This window comes from Selaginella moellendorffii, unplaced genomic scaffold (genome assembly GCF_000143415.4).
Source record: "Selaginella moellendorffii unplaced genomic scaffold, v1.0 SELMOscaffold_45, whole genome shotgun sequence".
NCBI classification, from domain to species: domain Eukaryota; kingdom Viridiplantae; phylum Streptophyta; class Lycopodiopsida; order Selaginellales; family Selaginellaceae; genus Selaginella; species Selaginella moellendorffii.
In genome coordinates this window covers 402,526-414,873 of record NW_003314306.1, presented here as the reverse complement: position 1 = coordinate 414,873, position 12,348 = coordinate 402,526, and the positions used below count along the sequence as shown (strand labels likewise).

Genomic DNA, 12,348 nt, shown 5'->3' with positions numbered 1-12,348 from the left:
TTAGCTAATATATATATATATATATATATATATATATATATATATATATATATATAAAACCTTTTTATACACAAATTTTAGACATATTACACCTCTATATTTCAGCTCCCCAGAGGGAGATTTAAAAAAAAAAAACCAATCCACCTTCTTCTACACACCTATGGTAGTTTGGTAGCAAGCTAGAGGTAGGGCTGACCCATAAAAGTGCATTAGTGTCATGAATTTAGCCCAATGAGATGCCTATTATAGGTGTTTGTGCAATGCTTATGGTGGCCCCATGAATGGACCACCACCTCCCAATGAAAAGGAAGGAAGGCTGTAAAAACTCTTAAATGAATGTTTTAATTAATGATTTTAATGTTAAGAATTTCTAACATTAGGATTAGCCCAAATGACATAACTTTAGCATTATTAAATTATAAAATTTAAATAGGCTCATTAAATTAGTACTATTTGTCTAATTTAATGTTGCTTATAGATGCAAGAACTTCTAACAATGAGGCAATAACAACTTGCATTTATTTCAATTGCATGGGATGTGCCTCACAAACTTCTAATTTGTACATTTGCTGTCATTAGGAATTCTAGCTGACTCACTTTTCATTGAAATATTTAAAAATAGGTCAAAGGTAAAACATGTGAATCATTAGTTATTTGGTAGTGCATGCAAACTTAGTCTAGTAAAATATATATTATAAACCTTTACACATATTTAATTTTGTACAATATTGAATCATAATTTTGGTTTTACCTCAGTATATGTAACACTTACACCATAAAAGCTCAATTATCATTATTTACCAAAAATTAAGTTATACATTACATATGCTACACTATAGTAAAGAGAGACTATCAATTTGCACAATTGTGGGACTTCACAAACTATCAATTTAACTAATAGTAAGATTTTATAAACTATCAATCTACTTAATGGTTAGCAGTTCACAAATATCCTATATAAGATACAAGTATGTGTCATTGTTTATAATTATTAATATAAGAAATGTATTCATGTGAAATTAAAATCTTGATCTTGTAGCATAATTAATTGAAAAGGAGTTATTTCTACTGATAAAATTAATGATCGATTTCTGAGTCTAACATATCCCCCTAAATTATTTTTAATACAATTTATTTTTATAAATCTTATAGCTTGTTCAATGTCACTTCTAGTTTTTATAAGATGACAAGTTGCTCTTGTTAATGTTACTAAAACAAGTCTAAGATTTAAAAAGTTTTCTCTATACCTTCTTCTAAATAGATCTTTAGTTCATTGAGCTAACATACATGTTGAAACATTACAATATTCACTGTTACTAATTCTTGAATATTAACAATTTGTATAACAAGATTCTATAGCAGGCTGGAGTATCCAAAAGTTTTTATAAAATTATATACATAAAATAAAAATAAAATATTATAACACATATTATTTAAAAACTTTTAATCATTATTTATAATATTTAACACTAATGGCATGTAATTTTAAGCTAATAAATCACAAAGTTAAGCCTTTATTAATCCTTACTGCCATGTTATTTATATATTAAAATATAAAAATAAAAATAAAAATGTAATTAATAAATTAATAAATAAAGGTGTATAAAATATGTATTAGAAGAGAAAAATTTAAATAAAAAACGTTAAAAGAAAAAGAAAGAAAGTGAAATTTAACTTTAGAAAACAATACAGAACATCTGTAAATACATAGAATACAAAAAAAAATTAAAAAATATTCATTTTTCTTATTAAGCCTTGCATTCTTATTTCTCCCAAAAAGTTTGAATTATCTTAATTAACTGAGTGTTTGGTTTTTTGGTTTGCCATTTGGTTTTAATTTTTGATGGTTCTAATTTATTTTGTGGTTATATCAGCATTACCCATGATTGATGCTTCTGACCAGTTCACAAATCCAATATAAAGATCTAGACAAGGATTTCTCAAGAAATGTGCTCGTGTTGTAGTGTCTGGATATAAGCTAGTGCTAGTGACACTTTTAATGAAAAGGCCTTGGCAATTGTTTGAGGAGAATGGCTAATGGTGATTGTAGAAAAATGGAAATCCAAAATTAAAAGGGGCTACATGATTTATAAGAATACAACTTTTCATCAGTGATATGAAAAAAAAAGAGCTAAAGACAACTCAACCATGTGATCATGCACCAAATTTTTTCTTTCTTTGTCACTTGTTTTTTCATGGAATTTTTGCCTATGACAAGTGGATATGAAGCTGTAAAGTAATCTCTAGAAAATCTTTTTTAATTAGCTCTAAGGGGTTAATAGCATATGAACCAATCATGCACTGCCACTGCTGCCACCCATCACCATATACAGCCCCGGACAGAGAGCAGCACCCGTCGTGTCCATCCCAGCATCAGAGTGGCTCGACATCGAGGGGAGGCCACCAGCCAGGAGCCCTCTTCGTGATGACCCACCGACCACCCGCTCACCCTTCTTCTTCTTTTTCTTATTCTTCTTCTTCGTCTTCTTCGGTAAAAGATTTTCCATGTTACTTCCCCAAAACACAAGCTTCACAAGCTGATAGTGGAAGAAATAGGAAGAGTTAGGCTTGTCACCATGCCTTCAAAAGTTTTTAAACTCTTTAAGACTTAAATAGCCAACTCTTAAATGCCATATTTCAGTGTTGTTTTTGTTGGCAGTGGCAAGATTGAATTGTTCATTCCCCAAGTAATAAAGATTACTCTCTTGGAGCTGTTATTATGATTGCACCAGTGTTAACATTAATAATAACACAAAAGTTAGAATAAAAAATGAGTTTGTTACCCATTTGTGCCATATAGATTGAGTCTTTACATAGAGTAGAGTATGAGCCATGCATGCTCTTAGTCATGCTCATGTGAGGATGACTAAAGTATTTGTGGCTGGGACTTGGAATGCCATCAATGCCAACAACCTCATGCTCACTTGTACAACATATTCTCCAAGACAAGTTCTGTAATGAACAAAATCTTCCTGTGCTGTCAGTAGTGTCATTCTCCATTCATTCTCCATTTTTCGAGTTTGCAGAGTTATCCTTTAAATTGAAGGACTTATCAATCTGCTCACTTCACATGAACCAAACGAAAGAGCTTGAGTGCATTCCACCATCTCCTCCTCCTCCTCTCAGATAATAGCCAGACTCCCTACTTCTGATGCCAGAAACATATTTACAATTTTAAAAGAACGGCCCTTCATCGCGTTTGAATGGTCCATATTTCAGAATCCTGCTCAAAGTCCAACAAAGAAATAAGCAACCAAGCAAACAACAAATTAAAAAAACAAAGATGGATTACGTACTTAGCATAGCGAGCAGGAGTTTTGACCGCACCGAGGCTGAGCCACTTCTTAAACTCCTCCATCTCCAGGAGCTGCTGCTGGCGCCCGTAAACTCTCAACGGAGACTTGTGCTTGCTGGTGAAACGATGCGAGTGGTACTTGAGGAACAAGTCCTTGAACGCTTCCCTGTCCAGTGGGATGTCCTCCTCTTTGGCATACTCGAGAAGCTCCAGCGCTTGGGCGAAGTTGGCACCCTTCACGAACGCATACATGAGCGTCTCCACGAGCTGCTTGTGGAGGATTATCCTGTTTGGCCGATCTCTCCTCGATGCAAACTGTATCTGTGGCCAAAGTCCCAGAACGTCTGTCAGCCGGCTCCGCGTGATCAGCCCCTTGACAACGTACCAGTACGAGTAGCTATCCGGCTGAACACCCGCCGGAGCCATCCTAGCCAGCATCCTCTGCGCGTCCCCTATCAGCTTCTTCTTCGAGCAGTACTCGATCACCAAGTTCCAGGAGAAGAGGCTGATCTTGACGCTCGGGAACTCCATCACCGCCTCCAGCACTCTAACCATCTTGCTCGCTCGCTCTTCCACCGTCAAGGCCTTCAGCAAGGAGACGTAAGTTGCCTCGTCTGGAACGATTCTCGCCTCGACCATCTCCAGAAACGTGTGATAAGCGAGTAGCCTGTCTCGGCACCTCACGAGTCCCTGGATGAGAGGGCCGTAGATGGAACAGTCGGGCTTGATCCCGGCTCTCTTCATCAGGATTATAAAGCTCGCCGCCTTGTCCAGCTGATTGTTGGCGCAGAACCCGTGCATTAGCGACTTGTAGGCCGAGAACGAGACTTCCATCCGGTGCTGTAGCATGTACTGAAGAATGGAGCAAATCTCCTTGAGCATTCCCGACGCTATCATGCTCGCCACGACTCTGGCTTGATCCAGCCCCGTCCCTGCGTCCTCGAGAGGCACGCTGCTCAAAAGGTTGGCAGCGTCGCTCAGCCTCGCTTCTAACGCATACGCCTTGAGTAAGCTGTTGTAGACGTCTCCTTCCAGCTTCACAAGGTTCCACAAGCTGCTCTTCCCTTGCACCGTCTTTTGCAAAACCTTCTCGGCCTCCTCTATGTTGCCCGACTCCACATAAGCGTCGATGAGAGCCTTGAGAGTCGACGCACTGGGCCTGACGCAGGCAGCCTCCATTCTCTGTGGAACCTTCCGGAACAAGTCGAATCGCCTGGCCTTCCCATAAACCTTGATAAGCAGCTCAAACGAGTCGCTGTTTGGAAGCACACCAAACAAGCTCATGCTGTGGAAAATCTCCTCGGCATTCTGCGTGTCGGCCAGCGTCGCACAGATCCGGAGAGCCGAGTTAAACGACGTGACGTCCGGCCTCATCGAAACCAAGAGCTCCTCGTTGCCTTTCGGCATCATTGCAAAGTCCATCAACTTGATGATCCTGGCCACCGGGTCCGGCTCCTCCACCATCTTACACGGCTCTCTACTGCTCGCGTCCACAGTCCCACCCGTGAGCTTGCAAATCTCTTTGAAAAGCTCCAGGGCCGCTGGAGCCTCGGAGAAACTCTCGGCGATCTTGCTCACCACCGCTGTCCAGACTCTCACCGGAGGATAGAGCCCGGTCTGGAACATGAGCCGCAAAGTCGACCGAGAGAAGTTGGCCATGCCAACGCCGGCGTAGGCGAGCGCTAGAAGCGAGAGGCTGTTTTGATCCAAGAGATCCTCTCTGCGCGACGCCACCAAGTCTTGGATCAATCTATCAGCCTGGGAAAGACTGAGCGGTGTCTGCTTGTAGGCTAGCTGCGATATCAGAGTGCTGAGACTATCCCGGCTTGGAAACGAGCCTTTCCTTCTAAGCCCATCTACCGCAAACACAGCATCCTCCGTTCGCCGCTCCAGCAGCGCCCTGTCGAAAGCGATCGTCATACTAGCCACACTCAGGGAGTGCTCGTCCGAGACCGGGGAAGGAGAAGGAAATCCACCCGTGGCGCTTGTGCCGGAGCTCAGGCCTGTGCTGAAATGCTGCTGCCTCGCTCGATATCTCGTAGGATAAAGCGCTGTGATGCGATGTGAGGTACTTACAGTGGCATAGCGCCGAAATGCGGATGATTGGAGCTGGAGGAGGGCGCACCGCAGCACCATGGCGCCTACTACAAATTTAGGGCATTCCTAAGTATATTCCAAAGAATATCAGTTGCATATTGATCTAATAATAAATACAGATAATATATTTTTAAATACCATACAAAGATATATTCTATTTATTTATTGAAATACTTCAATATCTATTGCTAAGAATCCTTATTGATCTATTATATCTCTTGATATCTTGCAAGAAAATGTCTGAAACTGTTTGAGTCTAATGATAAATAACTTTAATAAATATCCCAATTAATGATTTTCTAGTCTTGTAATGAATTTAATTCAGATGGATGTTATTTGTACTGATAAATATAGAGACCGATTTATAAGTTGAACATAACCCCCTATTTGATGTCTAATACAATTTCTTTGTATAAATCTTATAGCTTGTATAATATCACTTCTAGTTTCTACAATATCCTGAGATGATGTTATTACTAAATCAAAAATAAGATATTGAGAGTAGTGAGTATAAGTTACTCTGTATGGATTTCTAGTCCATTCATTTAACATATCTATTGAAGCACGACAATACTCACCATTTGTAATTCTTAAATGCCGATTATATACATAACAATGTTCACTAGCAGTGCTTGAATAACAAAGAGATTTTATGAATATATTTATGAAAATCATTAATAGAAAACATAAATGCAAATTATTTATCTTGATTCATTTAGTAGAAAAGCTTTAAGTGTTTAAGTTCAAAACATCTAAGTTTGGTACTTTATCTAGATCTCAAATACTATTTTACAAAATATTACATTTCTTCGTCTACAAAAACAAGTAGAAGTGATAAGCAAGAAAAAATAAATTGAAACAAAAAATTAAAATAAATAAATAAAAATAATCTAAATATAAAGAAAAATAAAGTTACATAAGGCAAACACATAAAGATAAAAGAAAAAATAATTAAAAAAATAAAAAAATTAGATAAGAAAATCTTAGGAGTTTGAAGGAAGAATAGTGTAGCTTGAAAAGAGGGACACCAATAAAAAGAACAAAAGAGAGGAAAAACTTAGTTAGTGGATAGAGGCTTATGAGAATGATAATTTGGTTGAGCATTAAAAGTACAAGTAAAAATTATAAAGGGAAGAAAGAGGAAAATAAGAAAGAAGTATAGAAGTAAAAAAGAGTTGAGGTGAGGAGAGAGGAGTTTGAAGAACAATATATGAGTGATATAACAAGGAAAAAGTTTGGATTACTTCATAATGTTTTCTCTTGGAGTCATTTTCAAATTCAATTAGCAATTGCAGTCTTGATCTTGCTTGGACAGGTGCCTCTGATAGTGATTAAAACCATAAGGATACCATAGACTAAAAATGTTATCAAAACAGTCCAATGGATTAAAATAAATAAGTAATAGTATGAAGAATTAAATTATAAGACAGTAGCTAACCATCTTTTATACTACAGAGCTTACAATATTATATGTTTTTTATATTTTATAAACATTAATATTTTAAAAAATATTAGGAACATCTTAAAGCTTTGCAACATGATTTTTATTATGTGACTATCCTACTTTAGAATTTAGTCAGTATTATCAATAATATAGAATTATTAAAAAGTCATCCAAAAATAGTTTGAATATCATAATTTTTTAATAATTCATAAATTTCAATTAACACATGTATTTATACCATATATCAAGCTTTAGTTGTTGAACACGTCAAAATTTTTATAAACAACGAGCTTGTCATACTAATACATCTTCAAATACATCTTTACCCCCCATTTGTAAATTTATACATCTTCTTTCTATCTAAAGCTACTATGATGCAAAGAATTCATTGTCAAATATGTGTATAACATTTCTCAATAACACAACTTGAATATCAAATTAAAACATATAAAACCAAATTCTTGAAATACATGTTGTTCAAACTTCCTTAGTTTTTCTTAATTCTATATTCAAATATATAAGTTTTTTGTAGGACATTCATATGGTAGTTATTGTAACTTTCTTTTCATTAATGTTTCTAGTAAGTGTAATATTAAATTCATATAGTTTATTTTTATATTTATTATTATAAGATCATATTGATGTATTAGATAGATAATTTTAAAGTAAATAATTATTATTTCATTATTTAAGTTAAAGTTTTCATCTATGAGAATATAAGAATATTTAAATGAAGAAATTATTTTAAAATTCTATTTTTTATTAGTAAGTCACTTCAAATACTTATACTTAAAATAAAGCTTTGATATAAATCTTGTAAATATGTATGTCTACATAGAAAATTACTATACCTAATCCCCAATTTGTGGGTTTGGGTACAATGTGTGCCCATAGTCATGGTTGGTCTCTTGTGTGCATTAAGTGTGACTAGTATTCATAAATCAACCACTAAGTGTTTTGGATTTGTGCAAATAAGAGCATGTATGCATAGTTAGAAGTGTGTGTAAAGTGGGTGGGCAACTATAACAAGTAATAAATAGTGTTAGAGAGAGTAATTGAATAAATGGATTGTGACTGTGAATAATCTAGAATGATGGAGATGGCAAATAGAGTGAAATTATATAGTGAAAACCTAAAAACCTTGCTTAAGCAACTTTGGTTCCTTGGTATTATTGATCAAGATCTATTTAGATTGGCTAGTGTGATAGTTGGCATGAATGAATGTTTGTTAGTTTTGCAACATTCATTTTATTCTGTTAATTGTTGCTTGAGTTAGTTATAATAGATTTGGATGTTATTTCCTTCGAGTAATACATTTGCGAGCATTTTGCTTGCCAGTCAATGATACTTGTGTTCCTTGAGATGTTTTTGGTAACTTGTTTGGTATACTATCTACAATCTTTGGTAGTTAAGTTTTTTCATTGAGTTTACTTGATGATGTACTTGCTATTGAATGTTGTTGGATAATGACTCATGTCTTTATCAATTATGATGATCTTGGTGGTTTCTATACTATACTTCTAGTTTATCGGATGATAACTTACTTGGAATACTTTTGTGTTCTAATCTAAGATTTATTCATTGATAATTAAGACTCTAATATATGATTTTGATATTATCCATGTATTGATCTTTCATAAGAACTGAAAAATGCATAAACTTCTAGATGAAAGGAGTTGCTACCACCTTAAGGTAAAAATCCAAGCTCATGCTTTCTCCAATGCTGATATTATAATATCATGATCTTTACCTCTCTTTTCCTTTGTTTTTCTTTCTTTTCTTTGCTTGTACACTTTTTCTAGTATATGATACCATGTGCTCTTTTAAAAGTTTGTTGACTTAGGTCAACAAAGGTAAAACAATGTTTTAATATGAAGAAGATGATAGAGAAGAATTAGGTGTTTAATAGATTGATTTTGCAAAGTTCTTCAACATGGATAAGGTTGAGAGGCTGTCTAGAAGTGGGTAAATGGCAATAATCCTCATTGATGGATTCACTAGAGCAAATAGGTTAGTGAATTCATACTGGGTCATGGAGGACTTGTCATGGAAGACATGTGTATTGAGTCAAGGAAGTTTGATAAAGAAGAAAAATTATAAATTACAAGAGATTAATATGCTAGGAAAAGAAAATACTGCACATAAGAAAAAACACTATAACAAGAAGATGTCTCAGGTTGAGACAAAATAAATGCTTGAAAAATATGAAAAAAGGAGAAAATAGTGTGAGTGCTTAGGATATGGGAATAGATATATTAATTTGGGTTTACACCTCTACTTATATACAAGAATGGATGGATCAGATTTAATTTTAAATAGATGGTCCATATGCTATAGTAATATAATTAGTGTATTACTTAGCTAAGGTATGTATATATAAACACACACACATACATATATATATATAATCTTCCAAGACCATTAGTAACTTGGACTTATAACTATAAGCAAAACTTATTTTCGGGTTTTCCCTTCGGTCAACATCCAAAACCTATGTTAACTTAAACTCATAACTATCATCCTCGTCCAACACTACACATGGGAGGTTGGACTTACTTTATTCGTCCTCCACATCCTCTTTATCTCTTCCTCGAAGGAATTTTTTTTTTGAAGCACTGATTTTGTTCAAACTCGTTGCACTCATCTTTACTCTACCATTTATGTTTAGTCTCATTCCACTATCACATTCATTTGGCCTTATTATATCAAGGTTGAATATTATATTCAAACTCTTTATGTTTGTCTTTACTCTACAATCTATATCATTTGTCTTTGCTCTACTATTGTATCCACTCATCTTTACTCCATTGTTGAGGTTGGACTCTTGTCCATCCCCTCTACCCCCTCCTCCAAAGAAAAAAAAGTTTGAAATGTCAGGGAAAAAAGGATAAAGAGATAAAAAGAGAGGAAAAAATATTGTGGAAGAAGAGAAAGTGGATAAAGAAGTAAAATTCAAAAGAGGAATTTTCAGCAATTATTAAAGTAAAAATGGGGAGGAAATAAGGAGACATGTTCAAAACTTGGAAAACAAAGGATCTACTATGATAAAATACTTTGGCTAGCACGAGATAAGTAAGAAATTTATACCACTCAACTTCCTCAACACACAATTCAACACTAGAGATAAAAAAAAAAAAAAATTAATAGAAAAGTTGTCACGAATGTGACTTCGGGTATCGAAAGATACTTGTTGGCCAATTCTTATGAACACTCTTTCCTTTCACTTGGATATTTTTATTGGAACATCACTCACAAATTTTCTGGCTACTTGCCCACCTTCCGCAAACTAAAAGTGTATGGGTGACATTTGCTCAGCATTCAATCTTAACAACTTAACTAAGTTTTCAGATATCATGTTGTGCATAGCTTCGGTCTCAATCATTACTTGGATTTGGTGTCCACGGATAAAGCCTATTAGATACATCAACAGATCAGTGTTTGCATTGATTGTGAGAAAAACTTGAGGAAAGCAACAAAAGTGGCTCATCTCCTCTTCCTCATAGTCTGCATTGACCAACTCGTCAACCCCTTCAGCTTCACCACCACTGTCTTCCCTCATGAAATTAACATGAAACTTTGTCTTATGCTTGTTGGGACATTTCGAGGACCTATATCCCGACTCTCCACAATGGAAGCAATGACCCACACTACCTATTCCACTAGGAGCAGCTTTTGCCAATTGCTGCTACTTATACAGGAGGAGGAACAGAAGGCCTAGGACCAGAAGAAGCTGTTAGTGGTCTCCAACCACCACCACCTTTGTTAACTGTTGCTTATGAGCCTTTAGAGTGGAACCTGCCTTCCACCCTTTGTTTCCAATCACCTTGTTTATTCCCAGAATTTTTGTTCTTGTCTGAAGTACTAGCATACAGTTATTGATATTGTTCCATGAGCGAGTGACTAAAGGCAATTTGTTGTGCTGCCTCCTTACACTCCAGGTACGTCTTTGGCTTAAACTTCAAAATCTCATTATGAGAAAGTGAACGTAAACCCTCTAGGAAATAACTTTGAGCATCTTTGTCACTCATATTTGTAATCATAATGCACTTCTGAGCAAATGCATTAACGTAATGCATGAGATCCCCTCATTGCTTTAACTACCGTAGCTCTGTGCGAAGTCTCAAACCAAGATCATCCGGCAAGTATTCCTTACGGATATGAGACCGCATCTTGGTCTAACTTCTAGTTTGCCCTTTTTCAGCACACACCTGGCGCCACCAAATTTTGGCATGATCGATAAGAAAGGATTGCGTGCATGCAACTTTCGTACCACTATGAAATAGTTTTCCATATTGTAGACCCAGTCTTTCAAAACCTGATAGTCCCACATGCCTCTGAAATTGAGTGGTTTTGGAGGTTTGAACTTTGAAACTCATGCAACTGGGGGTGGTTGCAGAACTTCATCATCCTCAGAACTTGAGGAGGAGTCTGGTTGCTTAGGTTTAGCTGGTTTAGCCGCTTCAGCTTCTTTCTTCCTCTTCTTGTTCCCCTTTTTCAATTTGTGAACTTCCATTCGTAAATTCTCGATCTCAATTTCCTAAGCCATATGCTGCAGTGCCGCAGCATCTGGCTCTTCCTCTTCTGACTCGGTCTCTGCTTCTTCTACAACATCTCTAGCAGGAGATTCCTCCTCTCAATTCGCCCGTTTAAAGGTTTTAGTGTCATCAACACGGTTCCTTTTCACCATCCCACTAGTTGCATGCATGCCTCTATCAGTAATTGAATATGCATACAACGTTCTTACCGAATGGTGCAATCTAACTAATCCTACATAGGTCGCTTCAAATCTACTAGAAAAGTCTTTGTATATGCAACTTGAGTCAGAAAATCCGACAAAAGTTGGATAGGAATCACTGAAACAATTCCTCTGATACCAAATCTAGCGCACCTGAATTTGGAGCTGAACTCTAAGCCCATTGCGGTACGAAACGAAGGTCCGGTACGATCCCATGAGAACCAGCTCCTCGTATCCAACACTTGCATGCAAAATGGTGTCAGACAGAGTCTGGCACAATTTTGGCATATCAGTGGCCTAACATGAGGAGGAAGGTACCCCACTGACTAGAACAGCATGGGGCTTAGGCTTAGACCTAAGCCAGACGCAAAATAAGGAATGACACAACCTAATAGGTGCCAAACTAATGTCTCAGATAGTTGAATATGCATTCCAACCACTATCCCTACTATACATTTGGAACCCCCCACAATCTCCCCGACCCTCCCCCCCCGCCCCCTTGAAGAACACATGTTTTGGGCTTTCACCCCAAGCTTCCCTTAGTACCAAGAGTTAGTCTCTGGGATAAGCTCGAAAGTTACTAAATATAGAATATTCCTAGATTGTGACTTTGGACACGGGATGAACACCATCGTGTTCAAGCCAATCTCTACATTCCGTAAATATGCCAAATAAGCGAATCTAAACACTTCCCACAAATAGTATTTAAGAGCAAAATGAGACTAACACAAAAAGGTATGATAGCAAGGGTGTTTGGTAGACACAATAAGCTATCAT

General features: G+C 36.5%; 2 protein-coding genes across 3 annotated transcripts in view; both read right to left on the bottom strand.

Moving 5' to 3' along the window:
* Nucleotides 1–2,975: 2,975 nt before the first annotated feature.
* Nucleotides 2,976–5,439, bottom strand: LOC9648244 (pentatricopeptide repeat-containing protein At3g09650, chloroplastic). 2 transcript variants are annotated; one of them, XM_024685739.1, is made up of 2 exons: nt 3,297–5,439; nt 2,976–3,223 (listed from the first exon to the last, which is right to left on the bottom strand). In XM_024685739.1, exons 1-2 carry the CDS (start codon nt 5,429–5,431, stop codon nt 3,175–3,177), a joined length of 2,184 nt encoding a protein of 727 aa, XP_024541507.1. In that variant the 5' UTR covers nt 5,432–5,439; the 3' UTR covers nt 2,976–3,174. The 2 variants fall into 2 exon arrangements, with proteins under 2 accessions (XP_024541507.1, XP_024541508.1); XM_024685740.1 differs by lacking the exon at nt 2,976–3,223 and having other exon boundaries at nt 3,538–3,616; nt 3,681–5,439.
* Nucleotides 5,440–11,373: 5,934 nt separating this feature from the next.
* Nucleotides 11,374–12,348, bottom strand: part of LOC9656305 (pentatricopeptide repeat-containing protein At5g64320, mitochondrial) — an 8,549-nt gene continuing 7,574 nt past the window's right edge. The window contains exons 2-3 of the mRNA XM_024685504.1: nt 11,725–11,812; nt 11,374–11,463 (exon numbers count right to left, since the gene is read on the bottom strand). Coding sequence (XP_024541272.1) covers nt 11,374–11,463; nt 11,725–11,812 — 178 coding nt within the window. The remainder of the gene's footprint in view (nt 11,464–11,724; nt 11,813–12,348) is intronic.

What these genes read in the sequence shown, in the direction of transcription:
- LOC9648244 (XM_024685739.1), bottom strand. Translation starts at nt 5,431, where the DNA reads ATGGTGCTGCGGTGCGCCCTCCTCCAGCTCCAATCATCCGCATTTCGG. An exon ending in ACTCCTGCTCGCTATGCTAA is followed by an intron (nt 3,224 to 3,296) that starts GTACGTAATCCA and finishes GACTTTGAGCAG; the next exon opens with GATTCTGAAATATGGACCAT.